A 23,081-nucleotide genomic window follows, 5' to 3' on the forward strand; every position below is an offset into this window, starting at 1 on the left:
CTATTCTTGATTAATAGGTGAAATTTATTGGAATTAATGAAAAATAAATACTACAAATAATAGTATAATCTAAAAATTAATTCTAGCTGGATATATTTGAGCTGAATATTGAAAAAAAAAAAGATGAAGAAGAATTCACAATAACAAAAATCAATTTATGAAAAGGAAAAAAAAAGGTTAGAAAATAAAAAAAATAATTAAAAAATTTAAATTTATTCACAAAAAGATGAGAGACGAGATAGATTTTTTTTTAACTTTTAATCTTTAAATAAATATAACTTTTAAATTTTATATCAAATATATTTTATCGTTATCATTAATTTGATATGCATATTAAATATTTTATAACTAGTCGAATTTGACAATTTTAGAAAGAAATAAAACAAAAAAATAAGATAAAGAAAAAAGAAATAAAAAGAAAAAAATATACTTTGTAAATAAACTTTCAATTTTATTATAACCATAAAATTGTCAATTTGAAATTGATTTCAATTTGAAATCTTGGCTTATTATTATAGTATAGATATTTGAATAAAAATAGCTCAATTGTATTAAACTCATATGATGTATTTCATCCGTTCGATTTTAATAGGCCGTGTTATTTTATTTGGACCTCCTATTTCGATAAGCCACTATTTAAAATAAAAAAAATTCAATATATAACAAATACTCCAACATAACTCATTATTTAATTACTTATATGTCATTGTGGCCCATAAATTATTATTCAGTCTTACCCGCAATTAGATTTCTCCTACTTGCTTTGATAAATATACCCTAAAAAATTACATTTACTTTAATATTTTATTATAAACTACTTGTTTCTTACCATCTGTTAGATATTCTTCAACAGACACTTACCTAAGCTTGTTCAAATCCAACGCTAGTCCTAATCAATGGCACCATGCATGATCATTTAGCCAGAAATCCATATTCCCCAATGGCACCATGCATGATCATGACATTACCAAATCAAGGAGCAAACCACCAAGCCTCGCCCTTGTCGAACACAATCAAAACAAAACAAGAAATCACCAACATCAAAAATCATAAAACTACGAGGTTGGGCTCGACACAAACACGAGCATACATAAACGCGCGCATTACAACTTCGAATCAAATTGTCATACTTTTTATGGACGGAGGGAATATGATTAAACAACTTGCATGTGAAACGCCTCCATATGCGGCTAATTGAGCAGCGTGATCTCAAGCAATCAACTCTCATCACTCTCCGTATCAACGACACAATGACACATATAAAATTATGGGACATTGGATCTCATCCCATAATAAGAAACGGTGGTTAGAGTGAGTCAGAGAGAAGGGAACAGTTGTGAAAGAGACATGATTGAAAAAGAGAATAACCAGAAGATTGTTTGTATATGCTAATTAAGATATTAGGTTGTTAATATTTAGTTAATTTTATGATGAATTAATTAAAGTTGCTTTTTTGGATTTCAAATTGTGCTTTTCTAGTCATCTCTAGAATTCTCCAGATAATGACTCTTATAGTTTCTCTACGTGCATTAATTATTCCACTTTATCTTTTCACTTTTCTAATGCACTAAGTAGGTGGTCTAGATGTCTCCTTTGAGTAGTATAAATATTTGAGTTATTTGTGTAATATGTAGATCTACGAGAAGTAATACAAGTCTCTCATTTTTCCACTTCTCCACAATTTTTTCTCATCTATATTTTTGAGGATTTCATTCTTGTCTTCGATTGTATTCTTGCACTGTTGGGTTGTTCGTTCTTGGGCCAACAGATTCATACACTGTTGTTTATCCAGTTTCTTCAAATTTATGTTCAATTATCTTGTTTTTGACATGAGATTGTGTTATAATTATGGCCTTAATAATCTATTAGGAACAGGGTAGTTGGTCTTACAGCCCATATATAAAGATTAATTGGGTTAATGCCCCAAACCTGAGGTCCTGAGTTTGAGTCATTCGTCGCACGGTCTTTGAATTTTTTTTATTTAATTATGTAATTTATATAAAAAAAAGATTATTTGGGATATTGTTTGCTTATATCAATCCATAATATATTGTTCTATGTTCTTAATTGAGTTCTAGCTAAGTGCTTTTACTTTTAGGGATTAGTCTAAATAGATAAAAATTAGGGTATGCATTTAGTTTTCGATTCAATTCTTTTGTTAAAATCAAATCAAATAAAAAAATTGAATTAGAATTACAAAAAGTATTTAAATATAATCAAATAAGCAACCCGCACGCAGACGGAACCTCTACACCACATAAAGGTGGGAAATAACCGCACGCAGGCGAGAGCACTACCCACACAAAAGTGAGAAAACTATACCATACCACATTTATATTTGATTTTAAAAAAATTAATCGAATGGAATTGATTGGGATTTTCAGAATTGAAACCGAACCAAATTGAAAAATCGAGATAATCTGAAAAAAACCAAAAAACCGATTCGTTTATCTAACAAGCTACATTGAATGAGCTTCTATCGAACCAAGATTCAATTAACACCCGAACATCTGGATTCATTAATTACAATCCTACTTATAAGTCCTTATACTATTATCATTAAGACTTTAATTAGTTGATTTTACGAACTTCTACAAAGGATATTTTCTCTGCTTGTAACCATGGCATTCAAAAACTCTAGGATTTTCTTTCTCATGTTATCGTGAGAACTGACAGTTTTTCTCGAGCTATATCATGGAGCTACATTGTTTCATTTTTGAAGCATGCAGGTTTAATCGACGTGCCTTTCTATGATGGCTGCTATATACTCCCTCCGTCCCTTAAACATTTTTTTAATGGGGTTTTAATAAAAGTTAGCTGTGTAATATTTGATAAGTGGAGAATGAGTCCTACAAAAAGTGAAGATTGTAAGAGTAATAGAACGTATAATTATTTCCAAAAGTAAGTTAGAAAGATGTTTGAAGATTGTAAGAGTAATAGAAAGTATAATTATTTCCAAAAGTAAGTTAGAAAGATGTTTGAAGATTGTAAGAGTAATAGAAAGTATAATTATTTCCAAAAGTAAGTTAGAAAGATGTTTACGGACCAAAATGAAAAAAGAGGAAGAAGTTTGAGGGACAAGACGGAGTAATTAAATATTTGAAGTTTGGTTGTTAAACATTCTTAATTATCAGAGAAAATGACAACAACCACTTTCAAAGAATAATTGAAATCACTTGAATGTTCATTAATTAAAAGACTAAAAGATAAAATCGAATCTGTTTCTGCTTCGTGCGTGCCTCATTGGCACATGACATAGCTGTTGCACACCGATTCGAACATATATTCAACCAAAAAAAATGTGTATATAATAAGATCCGACATCTCATTTTTCATTACGCCAAACAGATTTAAATAAAAACAAAAACTAAAACAAAACAAAAGAAATAATAAAAAAATATGCACATTGCACATTCGCGCAGCACCGAGAGATTTTGTATTTTTATATAATTATACAATATAAGACTATTTTGGCAATTATTTCCAAGAAATTAAAATCATTCTTTAATTTGCAGAGAATAATAGGTGCCTCAGCTCTATAATCAATCCGATAATATCCATGATCAATTAATAAATCAAAAATACACGCACGCATGCACAATGTTTATTGAGGTGGTCTCCCGTGAAACCGATTTCACGGTGAAATCAGTTTTGCGAATGACACTACTTCAACATACAAATGACACTTTAATATTTTCAATAACACCACTTCAACATGCAAATGAATGTTGAAGTAGTGTCATTGTAAAACCGGTTTCACCGGAGTTTTTGCGATGTTTATTGACATTACAACTTGTGGCGAATGCAAATTGTCATATTTTTTGGAGGAATGTCATAAAACAAGTTGTGAAACGCTTCCATATGCGGCTTGAGCAATGTGATTTGAAGCAACCAACCCCCATCACTCTCGGGATCAACGAGCAAGTAAGCCTTCCCTTCGTACTGAACCGCTGCCGGTCCGAAATAAACCGGCTTCCCCCACCCGAAATCCGGGTTGAAAGAGAACAGCCGCACCCAGCTCGTGATATCCAAATTAGGGCACCTCACGCTCTTATCGCTGCGGGAGGCGGTGCTCATACTTGGCGGCTGCACCTCCAAGTAGTCGATAGCCGACCTCAAATACTCGTCCTTCATTTGGGCCGCCGCCTCGTGGACTTTCTCCACCGCCAACTCCACCGGATTCGACACCAGTTCGCCGCACAGAGCAGTCGACGTGGTATAGAAGTTCACGTTGCCGAAGAAACCCGGCGGCAGGGGCGGCCGCAGCCTCGGACGCCCGTTCACCGAGAACTGCAGCTTGGTTTGTTGGCGTGGGGGGAGGCGGCGGGCTGCGCAGACGCAGCGCCACACGTGGCCGACGACCGCCTCGTACGTGGTGTAACCGGATTTGCATCTCTGCTTGAGGGCGTGGAGTTGGGCGGGAGTGAGTTTGAATGTTGAGTGTGATGTGTCGGTGTTGGGGAGAGGGGTTGTGAGCGGCGGCGAGGGCTGGAATTCGTCGTGGGGGAACCGGGGCCGCGGCGGGCAGCGTGCCGAGAGGAGGCGGCGGTCCAGCACCGGGGGGACAGCCGCAGCTGTTACGCCGTGGGTGGTGTCGGACCACGTGTTGATGAAACGGAGGGCGGAGGTCCCGTCGGAAATGTGGTGGTCGTTTGCAACGCCCAAGGAAATGCTACCGCATTTGAACCGAGTCAACTGCAAGAATAGTATCACACTCATAAAACTCGAGATGAGATCCTCCGTCCCATAATTTACTATATTCATTCTTAATTTCTCTATTTTATACTCTTTAAAGATGACTTATTAATTAACCTAAATAATCTATCATTAATTCAAATAAATATAAAAAAAATAATTATAAACTCAGTGAAGCTTTGTTAATTATAAGAAATTAAAATTAAAAATTATAATAAACACAACAATAAATTGTGGGACGACAAAACTCTTGTATTTATAAGGTTATTTCCACTTGTAGGAGAAGTGAGAAGAGGCGTACCTGCAGCAACAAAAGTGGGAAGGTGGAAGTCCCCCGGGAATAATCGACTTTAGGGACGAGAGAGAGGTCGGGGGCGTGGGCCGCGAAACCACCCAAGTCATCGACGGCGGCGTCGCACTCCGCCTCCACGAACAACACTCCCTCGGCGTTGCAGTTAATCTGGAGGCGCCCGTCATCCGCCTTCTCCAACCTCCCTGCATAGGGGTAGAAGTCAACCAGAACCCGCCCAAGCGCCGCCTTCAGCAAGCCAACGTCGAAGAAGTTGGCGGCGCCATTGGAACGGTACAAGTAGACGAAGCGGCTGTGGTAGTTAGCCGGCATTTGTAAGTCCAAATTCGACAGCCACAGACTCCCACTTGGCGTTTCTGCCATTGGCCTCACCATCGTCGATTCTTTCACATTCATCCTCATGTTGTGTGTGTGTGTGAGAGAGAGAGAGAGGGGAATTTCCTACCGTCCCACAACAGAAGAAACAAACCCTTATAAGGAAGTGTGGTTAGAGTGAGTGAGAGGGAAGGGAGTTGTTGTGAAAGAGACGTGATTGAAAAAAGATAATAAAGATTATATTCAATTATCTTGTTTTTAGCGTGGGATTATACTTCTTCATTCTATAAACACTAGTACACTCGCCCGTTCGATGCACTGCGAATATAGCTTTGCATCAAAATTAAACGATGTAGTGTGTGTATCGGCTAAGTGATTAGGGGTTAATGTCTAAAACTGAAAGTTTTGGGTTCGAGCCCCCTGTGGTGCGACCTTTAAATTTCTTTATTTAATCATATTAATTTATTAAAAAAAATTAAATGATGTATCAAATGAATAAAAAAACAAATATTAAATATAGTTAGAATATAAAGTAAATGTAAATTATTTTTTCTTAAAAAATTAAAATAATCTACATCAATTACTCAGTAAAGATCCTTAATTTTATTTTATAATTTTCAAAAGTATCGATCATTTTTAATTTTCTACCTATTTGATGGAAAACTTAGTTTTCTTCCCTAAAATTATAGAATAAACACATCATTCAAATTAAAAGAAACAAAGAAAAATAAAATAAAAAGTATTCACATCACAATATATATTAATTTTAAAATATGAGCTAATCATGCATAAAATAATTTTTTCTAAGTTAGCTCATTACCTATGTCATTTTATTAGAAAAACTTCAATTGATCAGTAGGAAAATAAATTATATTATTATAATTTTTAGAATACTAATAAAAGAATTGAATAATTATTTGATGCCAAAAAACAAATCTCAATAAAAATGAAATACATCATTTTGCTTTAGCTTTCTCCTTCAAACATACTTATTTAAATACATTTCTAAAATCATTTTTTTCCTAAAAAGGTATAATTTCAAAGTTCATAAAATTTTATTGATTATAATATTGAACATGGTATATAAGTGTATATTTATATTATTTGTAAACTATTTAAATTACTTATAATGGCAATTGACATCACACATTATTATTATATTGTAATTAAATACCTTCATTCACAATCATAAAACAAAATTATTTTTGAAATTCTATTTTTCATATAATCCCAGCTTGACATAAATATGATTGTGTGTAAAATAGATATAACGTCAGTTGGATGGAAACAACGTCGTTTCAGGCTGTTAGACAATTAAAAACCCTAAAATTATTTTAATTCCTATTTTTCGTTTTCTCCTAATCCTTATATCTAATCATATTTTTTTGCAGCAAAAAGAGTTTCTATCTATTACTTTGATTTCTTGGATTACTTCTTGTCATTTTCTCTCATCGGCTTCATTCATCTCACTTTCTCTCAATTTAATACTTCGATTCTTAATTTATTTAGTTAGATGCTAATTTTCAACGTAAATGACATTGTTTTAATATGCCCAAATTAATATTGTATTAGTAATCGATAAATATGGTACGTAGGATTTCATATAGTATTTCAGCACAAAATTTGACCAAAAAATAAGCGAGTATGCAAAATAAAAAAATATATAATAATTGGATAATTTTAATATATATTTCAAAATTGATGGGCAAAGGCCACTAAATTTATATACAATAGTAAACCAAAGAGAAAAAGTAAACGTTTGTTTAGTATTAAGGAGATGTGATATTTCCACAAAAGAATTAAGAATATCTTTATGTTATGCTTAATAAAATAATTCAACATATAAATATAATGTTTCAATGATATTTATTTTTTTTATCAAAAGAGAAGAGAGTAGAAACAGAATTTTGTAGTAGAGAAGGAGAGAGAAAAAATATTAATAATAACGACAACCTTAAAACAACCATATAAATAAGAAAAGACAAAAAATATGAAAATTTGATTAAAAAAAAGAGGAGAGAGAAAAAATAAACATCTTAAAATTTTAAAATATAATAATTTATTTATTTTAAATTCATATTTGATAATTTTTATACCAAATTAAAGATCTTGCATTTATCTTTAATTTAAGATATATATAATGAATATTTTTTTAAAATAAAATTTGACTTTTTTAAAAAAAATTACAAAAATATGAAAAAGAGAACATGAGAGAGAGAGAGAGAAAGTATGTATGGAAAATTAAAAGAAATCGTGTGATGAAAGAGGAGAGATGAGAGAGGAGAGAGAAAATATATGAGATTAGAATTTGTTGAATTTTGTAAATATCCTTAACATGATTCTTTAATTACCATTTTGCTACAATCCGTGTTTTCATATAATAAATAGATAGTCCTATATTTTTTTATTTTTGGGTGTGCATAAAAAATAGTCCTAATCTATTGATGGGTATTAGCCATCACACAATAGATTATCTTCTATATATTAACTTATTTACTTATTCTACCACTTGGTGGGATTCCCTCTCCACTCACATTATTATTATTAACACTACTTTTATGGTGAGACTCTTTCTCAACTCATAACATATTTAACTAATTTTATTAAAATCCATGCTACTCTCTTCTCTAGAACAATTTTTACATGACGGAGAGAGTATATGTTATAATTACAACCTTCATCTAGGAATTTAGCAATGGGGTCACTGGACCCCCCTGAATTTTTCCAAAATTTCTAGGGGTATTTTTGTCATTATATATATATATATAATAATTAAAAATAAAAAATATAGTTTCTATACTAATTTTTAACAGGAAATAATATAACACTCAATTCATAGTCTCTGAAAATTTTCTCATTCTTGTTTCTTCCCTCTCTCAATTGTTTGTAGTGTTAATTTGGCCATTTTTAGTTCTTGTCTAATACTTGTTTCCTTTAGAGCAAGCTTTACAATGCCTATTAATATTCAATTTGAGCTTGCATAATAATAATAATAATAATAATAATAATAATAATAATAATAATAATAATAATAATAATAATAATAATAATAATAATAATAATCAACAATTAATGGTCCTATTAAAAGTGTTGAACCTGAAGCATCACCAAGATTGCTTAGTACCTTACATCGAAAAGAATGTGTATTTATAAATATTACTAATGAAGCTATTATGGAGATGTTTCACAACATGAAAAATAGGATAGAAATATTATGTTTATTTTATTTTTTTGACTTGTTATGTAATTTTATACGATATTATAATTGTGTTAATAATGATTATTTATTTTTAATTTTAGTTTTATCGAGGAAAAAAAAATTTGGACCTCCCCTGTGTCGAAAGTCTGGCTCCGCCATATAAAAAGATTAATTGGGATATTGTTTGCTTATTGTAGTGGGCAAATTCCGTATAGCCTATTTAAATATATATTCGCGGCCCCAAACATTATATTAGGCCCAATCACAGAACTAAATCAATCTTAATTAATTTATCTCAACACTAGGTTGTCAGGCCCAGCGACTCAAACCCTAGAGAGGGCAACGACTTGAGGAAGAGGGCAAGAAGAGAAGAGGGACGTCAATCCCACGAATATCGGAACAACTAGGGTTTTAATAGGCGTGTCAGCTAAACCCTAGCCGTCAGAATACCACAATATAAACAAGTATCAAATAGGTCAACAGCCCGAGGATTGGTATTCGCAGCTACTCCACCTACTCACGCTCTCAACTCTCTTCACTTGTTCGATCTCTACGCCTCCACGCTCTCACATTCCGGATTGGGGCTTGCTTTGACCAGTCAGACAGACCAGCTAGACAGACCAGTCCGACCGACGAGATTCACTATCTCACCTTTGCTCTACTAATTTAATTATCTTTACGCTTTATATTCGTTTTTCTTGTCAATTAATCCGAATTGTTTGACTGACTTGAGCGTCGGAGGCCCTTCCATCGACACCTCCACCGGTGCTTCTAGAAGGGCTCTAATGTGTTTGTGGTTTCAGGTTGCTAGTGCCCGCCGACCCGGACGTACCCGACGTCCTATTCAAGTGATTGTTGGATCCATCCCTAACACTTATATCAATCAGTAATATATATATTGTTCAATGCCCTTAATTGAATTCTAAGTGCGTTTACTTTTTGGAATAATTAATCTAAAAAATAAGAATTAGGGATATGCATTTGATTTTCTTTCGATTTTTTGCTAAAATATATTAATGCAAATTAAATTTATATTTGGTTTAAATAAATATAAAAAAACAAACCAAACCGTATTGATTGAAAAATTTAGAATTAGAACCGAATCAAATCGAAAAATCGAAAAAAAAAATCGCTCTATTTTTCTAACAAGCTACATCGAATGATCTTATAATAATCTAGTCAAGATTCAAATAACTCGCGAATATCTTGATTCAACAAGTGTGATTATTGCCACCGATTGATTATGTTCCAAATATTAACAATGGGTATCACCGTATCAGGTCAAGATTCGCTTGATTAATTAAAAACAATAAAAAAAATTAGAATTAATGAAAACCGAATCAAAAGCTACGGGTATCAGATCAATATTCGCTCGATTATATTAACAGAAGTCAAATGTTGAAGGAGTTTATATTACGCGTAGTGAGGGGATATTGGACTTTAATTTTCAAATAAATAATACTCCCTCCGTCCCACTTAAGACGCAACATTGCTTTTGGGCACAAGATTTAAGGAGTTATATATTAAGGAGTGATAAAGTAGGAGAGAAGAAGTAATAAAGTGATAAAGTAAGAGAGAGAATGTAATAAGAAAATATTTAATTAGTGATAAAGTAAGAAAGAGAAAATAAAAAAGTGATAAAGCAGGAGAGAATGTAATAAGAAAATATTTAATTAGTGTTAGTTTTTGCCAAATAAAGAATGTAGCATCTTGATTGGGACGGCCCAAAAAGGAAAACGTTGCATCTTGGGTGGGACGGAGGGAGTATGGGATTAAACCAAGGGTGGTGCGTGCATATTTTCAAATGAATAAAGATAAAGAAGACGAGGATATTGCCAACGAGCCTAGCTCAAGTGGTAAAGTTGAAGTACCCAAAAAGACTCTCGTTTATGAAACGTCTTGGAGCAAGTTGGCTCACAAGGATTAGTTATTGAAAGGGTCAATTGCTGCATTAAGGCTGGTGGAGGGAGAAGTATCAAATTCATTCTAAGAGAAAATCGAATCTTGTCATTTTGCTTAATTAGTGAAAAAGAAAAGTAGTCGCATTTATGTATATATAAATAAAAAAAATAGTCAATTTTACCACAATATCTCTATCTCTTTCTGCTTCGTGCGTGCCTCAATTGGCATATGACATGCACCTGACCTAGCTATCATGCTCGCGTGGTCTGTGCTGGGTAAATACGTGCGTTCGTGCACACCCATTCAAACAGATTCAACCAAAAAAAATGTGTATATAATAAGATCCGCCATCTCATTTTTCATTACGCCAATATATATTTCGGATTTTGAATTTTGAAAGTATCAATCTGATCCGATCATAAAATTTGAAATTTTCATAAAATTCAATCCGAAAAAAAAATTCAAAAAATTCAAATTAAATTTTATATTTGGTTTGATTCGAATCAAATATTTGGATTTCATGTATTTTGCTCTTCTTACATTCTCTTAGCCTTGCCCCTGATGCTGCGCCTGCGCAAATGTGCTATGTGCATATTTTTTTATTTGTTTTGTTTTTATTTTTATTTAAATCTTGCGTAACAAAAAATGAGATGTTGATCGGATCTTAATATGGAGTCAGAAGGTTTTTTAGGAATAATTTATGGCTTGATAGCAAAAAGGGGAAGGAGAATATGTCACATATGAAATCCCCGTCAATTGTTAAAAGATTGCGTAGGGGCTGAGGAAAAATTATTCGATAGGGTGTGAAGTCTTTGCAAATCAAAATATCAACATTGACATTGTGATGGTGACAGATAGTATCAATGCGTAAAAACAATAAAACTTACTATGTTTAATTTAAGTTACTTAGGCTTGTCCCATTTCTTTTGGGCACGTTATTAAGAAGAGTATAATTAGTGTGAATTTTGGATTTAGTATAAAATCATTACCAAATATAAAAACAGGATAAGATCAATGAGACGAAGGAGTATTAGATATTATGAATTTTGGATTCATTTTTTCATGATTGTTTTCAATGGAGTTGAATAGTAGATGTTGGTTTTTCTTTGTAACATCAATAATTACTTTTAAATAAAAATCCATACAGTATAGTTCATATGGATTCATATTTAGAGGGTGTTTGGCTGAGCTTATAAGCTCCTCATGACAGCTTATAAGCTCATTCAAAGTGTTTGGCAAAATAAGCTCCTAACCAACTTATAAGCTCCTAAACAACTTATAAGCTCCAAGAGCTTATAAGCTCTCAAAAAAATAAGTTCCTCTACCCCAACTTATTTTTTTATATCTCATATGCAACAATCTTTTTACAAATATTTTTCAACTATAATTTATTATTTTCATCATATATCATTCAAGTTCATTTTTTTTCGATTTTCTCTCTGTAAAAAAATATTTTCTCTCTCTAGCTAAAAATTATCTTTCTAGCTTATAAGCTCAATTATCCAAACACTTTGACAACTTATAAGATCTTAAAAATTACATCTTATAAGCTCTTGAAACATCTTATAAGCTCCAAGAGCTTATAAGCTCTTTAAAATAAGCTTAGCCAAACGCCCTCTTAGTTTGTGTAATTTAGTGCGTATAAATGCTTTTGAAAAATAGAATGTGTCATATGGATTCGTAATGAGAATCTGAATTAGAATCTGAATCGTATAATTCATAGCTTATATCGTTAAAATTCAGAAAATATATGGCTGTAATCTATAGCCTCTAATTTAAGCAACAACATTTTAGGTAATAATTTATGAGGGAAAACGAATTCATGCATTTTCTAATTAAATTTAGAAATTTGTGCATAAAATTTATATATATAATTTGTACTCCCTCCGTCCCACGAATTTTGACATGTATTTTTTTTTGGGTCGTCCCACGAATCTTGACACATTTACTTTATCACTTTTATTACCTTCTATCTCTTACTTTATCACTTTTATTACATTCTCTCTCCTACTTTATCACGTTTATACTTTATTACCTACACACTTAAAACACTAATCTACAACTCCTTAATTCTCGTGTCGAAATCAAACGTGTCAAGATTCGTGGGACGGAGAGAGTAAGTAAAAGATGATGAACTTATAGTGTGTGTAAAATACGTTTGGTTGTGAATGGTGAAAAAATAAGAGCTAAAATATGACTTAAAAATAAAGCTAAAATATAATGTAATACTTCATACTGTTATGTATTCTTGTAGATAACACTATATACATAACGGATATTTATAAAAACTTTATCTATTAAAAAAAATGCTCATACATAGACGTTTTTCAAAATATCCGTTATATATGTAGTGTTATGCATGTGAGTTTTTCTAGTAGTGTCATAAACAACTTCTTTAGTGCTACTATAGTTGTCTCACTTACCATTTCGTGATACCCTAAAAACAGTGAGAAGAGACCTGGATCAGCGAAATTGGAAAAGTGGAAAATCCCCTGGAATAATCGACTTTAGGGACAAGGGAGAGGTCGGGGGTGCGGGCCCCGAAATCACCCAAGTCATCGACGGAGGCGTCACACTCCGCCACCACGAACAAGACAACGTCGAAGAAGTTGGTGGCCCCGTTGGAGCGGTACAAGTAGACGACGCGGCGTATCTGCCATTGGCCTCACCAACCTCGATTCTTTCACATTCATCCTTATTTTTTCTCAGAGAGAGAGCCATTGGCCTAACCAACTAACTGTTTGTATATGCTAATTAAGATAGGGCAAAGGTGCACATTGGTCTCTAAACTTGACACCCCTATAGCCTTTACACCCCAGGATCGGTCAAGGCGCGTTGACCTCCCTGAACTACTGAAACAAGGGTGCAAATAAGCCCCTCCGTTAAACGGCGCTCAAACGCCGTCTACTTTATTTTTTATTCTTATTTTTATTTTATTTTGTTCGATGAGCCCCACCAAATTCCGATAGGTTCTTCAAAATTTTTAAGATTCTGACTGGGTGTTCTTCCCCAAGGTTCTTCCCCAACCCGTCTTCACCGGAAAAGATTCCTTCATTTTTTCTAGTAGTCATGCCGCCACCAGTCAACCACCACACCCATCTCCAAATTCCTTTCTATCTATTTCTCTCAAGAGAGTCTCTCAGTTTCTTAGAAAAATCGAAAGTCTAGTACCCAAATCTGAAATCGTCAAAGAAAATCACCAAAACTCGAAACCCCAACACAGATCGTCTCTCTCTCTCTCACACACGATTGAACCCACACAAAACAAATCCCTCTTCTTCTCTCGACCCATTCTCAGTCAATCTCTTTTACCCTCTCGTTCATCTCCTGGCGAAACAGCCTCCGTTTGAATCCGACGCCACCGCCTGCGGTATCCGGTGGAGCTAGTGCCTCGCCGCTCTTTCTCACGTCCTCCATAATCTCTCTCTGGAATCACATGTTTAAGGCAGAGGGGTAAGCCCTGATTCTCACCCACCATGGACTACCGCTGCTGCCGTTGGAGTCCGACGAACGACCGCCGCCTGCGTTGCTGCTGTACTCGGAGTCCGACGAGGCAGCAAGGGTTTGAGCGCCGAAAAAAAAATTAATAATTAAAGCAGACGGCGTTTAAGGGGCCGTTTAACAGAGGGGTTTAAGTGCACCCTTCTTTCGAAAGTTCAGGGAGGTCAACGCGCCTTGACCGATCCTGGGGGGTAAAGGCTATAGGGGTGTCAAGTTCAGAGGCTAATGTGCACCTTTGCCCATTAAGATATTAGGTTGTTTATATTTAGTTAATTTATGTTCAATTATCTTGTTTTTGGCATGGGATTATGTTATAATTACGGCCTTAAATCTATTAGGAGTATGATTCTAGTTGGTCTTAAAGCCCATATATAAAGACTAGTAGAGATGACACGCATTCGCAAGTAAAAAGTAATTATTTTAATAAATAATTTTTTTATGAATATAAATTTATATTTTACTTTATATTAATATTTGTCATTTAATATATTTTTTTGAATCAATTATTGGATAATTTTCTAAAATTATAATATTATAAAACTCATAAAATTGAACAAAATCATCTAAATTTAATACTCACTCCGTCCCAGTATAAATGGCTCAAAACTTTTCGGTACGAGAACTAAGGAGAAATTGTAAATGAGTTGAAAGTGATAGGGTCTACACTTTTTTAAAGGTTAAAATTTTTCATTTATGAAAACATGCCACTTGTAGTGGGACAGCCCAAAATTGAATACATGTCACTTTTAGTGGGAAAGAGGGAAAATATTAAATTGACCAAAAATTTTAGAAATAGAATCGAACCTAATTGAAAAATCAAGATAATCCAAAAAAACTCAAACAACCAATTCATTTATCATAACAAATGCTATCATGGAGAAAGCAAGTCATCAGGTATAAGAGCAAACCCAATTCACCCTGAAGACAATAAATGAATCAAATAGGTGCAAGGGGCATAACTGTACCCCCAAATCTTTTTATTTATTTTTACTATATATATATACAAGAAAAAATAGTATTTTAATAATTATAATATCCACTTTAATTGTTTAACAGTTTATAGTTATTTGTTCTATTAGTTTGTGTTATTTTTGTTTTACTTTCCTTTCTAATCAATTAATTTTTAATATTGAATTTGAGTCGATCCTCAAGTTAAAGTAAATTATGAACTATTAATAATGAAATTAGTTTATTTTTTAGAAGATAAAACATTTTTTCAAAAAAAAAGAAGCATAGAAGTAGGTCTTTATGTGCTTTTAATGTACTTGTCATTCAATTAATGAAATTGCGAACAATTATTTACCATATTAATTGACTGATTCTAATTCTAAATCCATTAAAATTCTACTTGGATATAAAAAGAAACTGACGGAATGCTTAAAAAATATTGGCTCGGGGACTTCCGCCCCCGAACCCCCGTGTAGATATTTTCAAACGTTGTACTTCAATAAATTTCATACCCCCTAATAACAAATCTTGGATCCGCCACTGTAGAAATGGACCAACCAAAAAAATATAAATTTAAAAAGATAAAATTGCAACTTATTAGTTATATTTAATTATTATCTACTATTTTACTCAACAAAACATACACGCATAATAAAAAAAAATATGGAGCAAGTTGACTCACAACGATTAGCTGCATTAGGCTGGTGGAGGGACAGGGAGAAGTATCAAATTCATTCTAATTAAAAAGATAAAATAGAATATTATATTATTCATTTTTCTTAATTAAGTGGAAAAGAAAAGAAGTTGCATTTATCAAAATACATAAAAAAAATTACCGCAATACCTAGGGCTGTGAACAAACCAAGCTGCTCGCGAACTATTCGGAGCTCGGCTCGAAAAAAGCCCGTTCAAGTTCGTTTAAAGAAGCTCGATAAATAAACAAATCAAACTTGAGCTTAGTAGTATTTGGCTCGTTAGCTCGTGAACATGTTCGTCAAGTGATTCAGCTTGAAAAATATAAATTATTAGTAGATACAACTTATATTTATCCATTAAAATTAATAATAATTGTATTAAATCTCTAATTAATTTTGTTAGTTATAAGAAAATAATTATTATATTTATTATTTTGAATAAAATAATTTATTTTTAAAATAAAATAATCAATATTTTGAATATAAATATAAATTTAGAAAGTTCGTATAGGCTCGATTGGGCTCGTGAATTGCTCGTGAGCCTCAAAGTATTCGGTAAGTAAAGTTCAGGATTCGATTTGATACTAAACAAACCAAACTTGAGCACACCACTATTCGGTTCGGCTCAGTTCGATTACACCCCTACAATACCCCTTTCTGCATCGTTGCGTGCCTCATTGGCACATGACATGCACCCAGCTGTCATTGGCGCACCGACTATGAATTTTGAATTTATGATTAGATTTATACAAATTTTGTAACGCCCCGCTTTTCCCTAGCTAAATTTAGAGTAGATTTCAAACTTAGAATTTAAGATGATTCACGCCAAATAAAAGAAAATGAATTTACTTTAATTCCAACAAAAATAAATTTTGAAAGTTTATGTTATTTAAATTCTTGTGCATCTCATATTTATGTAAATTGAGTATTTAAACAGTTGCACTAGTATTTCAATTAGCAAACTTTAAAGGATTTTTACATATCCAAAATTTTCAATATTATAGAGATTTTAATTGAAGTCTTCAGTTATTTATGTGTGCTTGATTTAATTATTCACATTTCGAGCCTTAGTTTAAATTATTCTATGAGCACATGCTACCACTTGTCATCTATCATCATGTCTTCCCATGATCAGCATGCTTCCTCCCTCACCTTATATACGCCACCTACTCCTTGTCAAAATAAGCTGCTGCCATCATTATCATGATTTTTTTTCAACCCTTACCATCAACTACAGTGCACAAGCCATACAATTACAAATCTCACTCCAACAAATCAGATTTTTCTTCTATCTATAATCATTTTACTCATTCGTTGTGAAAGACCAAGCAACCAAAGCTCAACTTTAGTTTTTCCTCCACTAAATATTTCGAGCAGGCCAAGTTTGTGGTGCACCAGATTAACGAACCAGCAACTTCGTTCTAAAGGTTTTACTTCTTTAAAACATTCAAATTATGTATTCTAGTTACAACTATTTTCCCTCAATCATTGCTTTCAAATCAAAACTCCAATTGGAGACCCAACACACACCATTGCAGACATACATGTAGAGGCGCATAACTCACATAATTGTTCATACATCCATCACACCAGATCAAAACAAAATGCATACACGTTATATTGATGTCAAGTTACTGGCATGATAAGTACAATCTGTGTATGTATACGTATATGAAGCATGACTGTTTTAAAAGAAAGAGGAAAGGAGTTTTGAGTTTTGGTTTTGCTTGTTGTGTTTGTGTGTCTGCTGATGAGTTGAGTTGAGGGTGGAAGGAGGCAGATGCGGTCGGCGGCGGCTCATCGCTGCTGTCCGTCTGGTGGTGGTGGTGATTGGCCACTGTCACAGAGAGAGTGAGAGATGGGAGTCTCGGTCGGCGGCAGCCTCGCTGCTGCAGTCGCCGGAAGGCCGAGAGGAGAGGAGGCCGAACCTAGGGCTCCGACGGGCGGCTCCGGCTGCTGCTCGTCGGCGGGAGTCACAGAGAGAGTTCCGAGGGAGAGAAGAGGGCGGCGATGGTGGCGGCATGAAGCTGCTGCCGTCGGCCAAAGTTCAGCGGAGGGAGGCGGGGTACGGCGGTAGTGCCGCTGCTGCTCGGCCATGGCCGGAGGAGATTCGACGGAGCAGAGAGAGAGTTGGGAAATGGGGTGTCGGATCTGTTCAGCGAGAGGAAACGAGCGTCGGGTCTGCGGCGGACTCCGCTGCTTCGCCGGAGAGAGAGAGAGACCGCGTCGGCGGGTTTCGGCTGGAGATGAAGGGCACGATCGGCGACAGCCTGAGGGCTTTATTTACCACCGGAGTTTTGAGAGAGAGAGTCGGCGGACGGCGGCTGCGTGCTACCTCCGTCTATGTGTCCTGGTGTGTGTGTAGAAAGCCGAGGGTGGCGCGGCTTGTCGCTGCTGCTCCTCCGGCGAGCTCCACGGTGGGCGGCGTGAACGGAGAAAGGAAGAAGGGGGAGGGGGAGCGTGCTGCTGCGCGCAGCTTTGTGTGTGTGAGTATATGCGTGTGTTTGTGTGTGTGAGGGTGTTAAATGATGGGCTAGGTTTGGGCTTGGGGTGTTGGGCCGGGTTATTTCTTTATGTTGGGCTGAATTTCTATTTTTAACTGGTTGGGCTGATTTTTTATTTAGTAACTTGGGCTCAGTTTATTTAATTAAAACAGCTGGGCCTTGTTACTTGGATTGTGCAGATTTTTTTTTAGTAAATGGACTGCATTATTTTATTAAATGGACTATACTTATATTAATTAATTGAACTATTAAATAGTTTTATTTAAAGAATAATTTGCATAATAATAATATTATTATTATGTGCATATACGATTAAGCATGAGATGATTTGCATAATAATATTATATTATTATTATGTGCATATTTTAAGAAATTACTTACCATATGTTAAGTATGCATTTGCATCATGCAATAAAAGTATTTATGATTTAATTGGTTTTATTTATAAATCCAATTATTTAAGAAAATCGAGTATGGATATTGTTGGTGTCCTTAACTCAAGAATTTAGTTTTCAATTATTTATTTATTAAATTTTCAAAACCCGGCTAAGTGAATCATAGGATGATAAGCACTACACTATAACTTAATATTAGATTCAGGAGACCTATTAAGATTATAGATTTCTTGTAGGCTTTGTGGATCGTGAGGAGTAACACTGCTATACCGATTTAGAGTTAAGAATAAACGACAGGCATTGCCTAATCAGGTGGGCATTACTTTCATATATATCAAATGAGTTTAAATGTTACGTTTAAGCAAGTTATTTCATGACAAAATCTCTGAGTTAAAGTTATTTCAAGTATTGTCTTGCCATAAAATGTTTAAATTTTAGTATGATATCTATCTGCTTTGGCTTTGCCAATGATGCAATCGAATTCGGGTCCTGAGCAGTTGATAGCTATCCTGCCAGGGCTAGTGTACACCAGTGACCGTGAGTCATCTAGCGGGTTGGCCGGTCAAGTGACCGTGAGAGGTGGCCACCTCTCCGGCACAAAGTTCCAGATATGATAGATTACAAGAGAACTTAGTCTGCAGACGAACTTTAAGAATCACAAATGAACTTAGTAAGCTTGGGCCTTTTAGCGAAAAACTCCCTTGCTGTACTGTTTATGATGGCATGACAATTTACAGTTTTGAGCATGTATTTTTATACTTAGGCATACGTGCCCACTGAGTATTTTTATACTCAGCCCTGCATGTATTTCTAAATGTGCAGGTTGAGCAGCTGATGGAATGGAATGGTGTTGAGCATGTGTTCCTTTGATCATTTCAAGAAATGTAACCTTGAGTATACATCTTCATATGTATATCTCACACGTTTTCCGCTGCAAAATACTTTGATTAGGATAGCTCTATGTTATGAAGTTGGGATACATGTTATTGGGTAACCCACCTTAATCAGTTCTCATTTATGTATGTGTTTTATAAGTATCCAAATAATCATATATGATCCTAGCATTTTATCTATGAGTGACATCTCCATATACTTTAATGTTAAGTAATTGTCCATTTCCATTTTTTATTGTTCACCCTAAGTCATAACCCCGGTTAACCCGTCATTGGGATAGTGGGCTGTGACAAATTTAGAATGTGTATTCACAAATTTTATGTATGTATATTTAAAGCATTCTAAAAGAGGGTGTTTGGCTAAGCTTATAAACTCTTGGAGCTTATAAGATGCATTTAATTAAGAGCTTATAAGATTTAGTTTCTTAAAAACTTATAAGTTGTCAAAATGTTTGGGTAATTGAGCTTATAAGAAAAAATCTTTGTTATTGAGAGAAAATCAAAGAAAAATGAAATTAGAATCATATATGAGAAAAATAAAAAATCATAGTTGAGTTATTATAAAATGAGTGTTCATTACAAGATAATGAAAAAATAAGTTGGGGGAAATGAATTTATCTTTTGGGGAGCTTATAATTAAGTTCTTAATTAGAGCTTATTTTTACAGCTTATAAGCTATTTAGGAACTTATTTTTCCAAACACTTTGAAGGAGCTTATAAGCTGTTTTAAAGAGCTTAATTATAAGGTCAGCCAAACACCCTCTAAATATATTTTTTGCCTTCTTTATATAGCTTCAATACATATATAATTTTTTTCATTTAATCAAGCTTATATATAAATTTTATATGTATATTATTATATCTACAAATTTATTTAATATCAAGAAAATAAAATGATCCCCGCGCATATTGCGTGGGTGATATACTAGTAATAAATAATAATAAACGGCTGCCACGCTTCTTATTTTATTTATACGTTTGTGTTCTTAACTGTATTGTTAAAGTTAAACTATTCCATGGCCATGCCCATGTGGGGATACTAAATCGTTATAATATACCAAGAATCACGCAGTGGCAGATCCAGTTAAGAACGTGGGGTGCAGCTGCATCATATTCCCAATTTGAAAATCGTGAATCTGCACGGTCTGTGATATGATATATGTATAATACTTTATGTAATAATGGAGCGTGGTGCATAAATTATGTATTGCTTTATATAATTAATAGATTTCATGGGATCTGGCATTGACAATTTGCAGGCTAATTCTCTTTTTTCAATCTCAACTACTTCCTTCTCTCTCACTCACTCTAACCACCCTTCTTCTTTATATGGGTTTGTTTCCTAGGTTGTGGGACGTAGGAAATTCCCCTCTCTCTCTCACACACACACACACAACATGAGGATGAATGTGAAAGAATCGACGATGGTGAGGCCAATGGCAGAAACTCCAAGTGGAAGTCTGTGGCTGTCGAATTTGGACTTACAAATGCCGGCTACCTACCACAGTCGCTTCGTCAACTTGTACCGCTCCAATGGCGCCGCCAACTTCTTTGACGTTGGCTTGCTGAAGGCGGCGCTTGGGCGGGTTCTGGTTGACTTCTACCCATATGCAGGGAGGCTGGAGAAGGCGGATAACGGGCGCATCCAGATTAACTGCAACGCCGAGGGAGTGTTGTTCGTGGAGGCGGAGTGCGACGCCACCGTCGATGACTTGGGTGGTTTCGCGGCCCGCGTCCCCGACCTCTCTCTCGTCCCTAAAGTCGATTATTCTTGGGGGACTTCCACCTTCCCACTTTTGTTGCTGCAGGTATGTTTGAATATTTTTATCCTTTTCTTATACTCCCTCCGTCCATGAAAAAACTTCCTATTTTTCTATTTCGGGACGTCCACGAAAGAACTTCCTACTTTTTCCTATTTTGGGACAATACCCCACCACTTAAAAAATATTCCCATTTTAAGACAATTCCCACCACTCAAATAACATTAATTAAAACAACACAATAAATTATTAATACTTTTTCACAATTCCCAATACACTTTACAATTTTTTCTCCACTCTCAATACACTATACAACATTTTATTAAAACCCGTGCCACTCCCTCCTAGGAAGTTCTTTCATGGACGGAGGGAGTATAATCAAATAAGCAACTCGCACATGTTTCACAAAAAGAAAAAGCAATTTGTACGCTGGTGGAACCTCTACTCACACAAATGTGAGAAAACTATCCGCACTCAGACGGGTTTGAACCCAAGACCTCTCACAAAGGAAAGTTTTTCTTGCAGTTGACACGGTTCAAATGTGGTAGCATTTCCTTGGGCTTTGCAAACGACCACCACGTTTCTGACGGGATGTCCGTCCTCCATTTCATCAAAACGTGGTCCGACGCCACCCGCGGCGTAACCGCTGCTGCCATCCCCCCACTCCTCGACCGCCGCCTCCTCTCGGCTCGCTGCCCGCCGCAGCCCCAGTTCCCCCACGACGAATACCAGCCCCTGCCGACGCTCATAACCCCTCTCCCCAGCACCGACACGTCACACTCAACGTTCAAACTCACCCCCGCCCACCTCCGCGCCCTCAAGCAGAGATGCAAATCCCGTTACACCATGTACGAAGTGGTCACCGGCCACGTGTGGCGCTGCGTCTGCGCGGCCCGCGGCCTCGCCCCGGACCAAGAAACCAGGCTGCAATCCTCGGTGGACGGGCGCCCGAGGCTGAGGCCGCCCCTGCCTTCCGGTTTCTTCGGCAACGTGATCTTCTACACGACGTCGACCGCTCTGTGCGGCGAGCTGGTGTCGAATCCGGTGGATTTCGCGGCGGGGAAAGTCCACGCGTCGGTGGCCCGAATGAACGACGAGTATTTGAGGTCGGCTGTTGATTACTTGGAGGTGCAGCTGCCGAATATCCCCCAAACTGCCCGCAGAGACAACACCATGAGGTGCCCTAATTTTGATATCACGAGCTGGGCGCGGCTGCCCTCATTCGAAGCGGATTTCGGGTGGGGGAAGCCGGTTTATGTGGGGCCGGCGGCGGCTCCGTATGAAGGGAAGTGCTTTTTGTTCGTTGGTGCGGAGAGTGATGGGAGTTGGTTGCTTGAGATCACGCTGCTGAAGCCGCACATGGAGGCGTTTCAGAAATTATTTTATGATATTCCCTCCGTCCATGAAAATTATGACACTTTCATTTGGCCGAGGTTGTAATATTCGGCACCGAAGAAGATGGTTGGGGTCTGCGCGCGTTTGTGTTTTATTTGAAATAAACATTATTGACTGCTCGAATGTGTGACAATAAAGTTAATTAATACGGATCATGTGTTATTTTATTAAGATGGTTAATGCATTATGCATGCGTGTACGGTCGAATATTCTATTTATTGATGTTTAGAGTAGGGCTGGGAATTTCGGGATCGGGTAATCGGGTACCCGATACCCGACCCGAAAAAATCGGGTATCGGGTACCCTATACCCGAAAAATTAGGGGTCGGGGTCGGGTTCGGATAGTTAGGGTGTAAAAAAATCGGGTATCGGGTATACCCGAAATACCCGAATTAATTGACTTAAAAGGCAATTCGGCACAGCTGTAATCCACTTCCCTTGTTGAATCCCTTCGGCCTTCCCAATCCCATTTCCCAAGTTCCAATTTCGCAAACCCCAAATCCAATTTCGCAAACCAATTTCGCAAACCCCAAATCCCAAATTCCAATTTCCAATTGAAATCCAATTTC

At 35.7% G+C, this 23,081-nt stretch overlaps 2 protein-coding genes across 2 annotated transcripts; one reads left to right on the forward strand and one right to left on the reverse strand.

Moving 5' to 3' along the window:
* Positions 1 to 3,577: 3,577 nt before the first annotated feature.
* Positions 3,578 to 5,444, reverse strand: LOC130988035 (rosmarinate synthase-like). The gene is made up of 2 exons (XM_057911783.1): positions 4,997 to 5,444; positions 3,578 to 4,695 (listed from the first exon to the last, which is right to left on the reverse strand). Exons 1-2 carry the CDS (start codon positions 5,405 to 5,407, stop codon positions 3,787 to 3,789), a joined length of 1,320 nt encoding a protein of 439 aa, XP_057767766.1. The 5' UTR covers positions 5,408 to 5,444; the 3' UTR covers positions 3,578 to 3,786.
* Positions 5,445 to 20,639: 15,195 nt separating this feature from the next.
* LOC130988036 (rosmarinate synthase-like) lies at positions 20,640 to 22,679 on the forward strand. The gene is made up of 2 exons (XM_057911784.1): positions 20,640 to 21,165; positions 21,643 to 22,679. The coding sequence occupies exons 1-2, from the start codon at positions 20,755 to 20,757 to the stop codon at positions 22,555 to 22,557; spliced, it is 1,326 nt and encodes a 441-aa protein (XP_057767767.1). The 5' UTR covers positions 20,640 to 20,754; the 3' UTR covers positions 22,558 to 22,679.
* Positions 22,680 to 23,081: the final 402 nt, after the last annotated feature.

The sequence above is a fragment of the Salvia miltiorrhiza genome, chromosome 6, assembly GCF_028751815.1.
Source record: "Salvia miltiorrhiza cultivar Shanhuang (shh) chromosome 6, IMPLAD_Smil_shh, whole genome shotgun sequence".
NCBI classification, from domain to species: domain Eukaryota; kingdom Viridiplantae; phylum Streptophyta; class Magnoliopsida; order Lamiales; family Lamiaceae; genus Salvia; species Salvia miltiorrhiza.

Coding starts and splice junctions, on each gene's coding strand:
- LOC130988036 (XM_057911784.1), top strand. CDS start 20,755: ATGAGGATGAATGTGAAAGAATCGACGATGGTGAGGCCAATGGCAGAA. Junction 21,166..21,642: donor TCCCACTTTTGTTGCTGCAG/GTATGTTTGAAT, acceptor TTTTTCTTGCAG/TTGACACGGTTCAAATGTGG.
- LOC130988035 (XM_057911783.1), bottom strand. CDS start 5,407: ATGAGGATGAATGTGAAAGAATCGACGATGGTGAGGCCAATGGCAGAA. Junction 4,696..4,996: donor TCCCACTTTTGTTGCTGCAG/GTACGCCTCTTC, acceptor CTATTCTTGCAG/TTGACTCGGTTCAAATGCGG.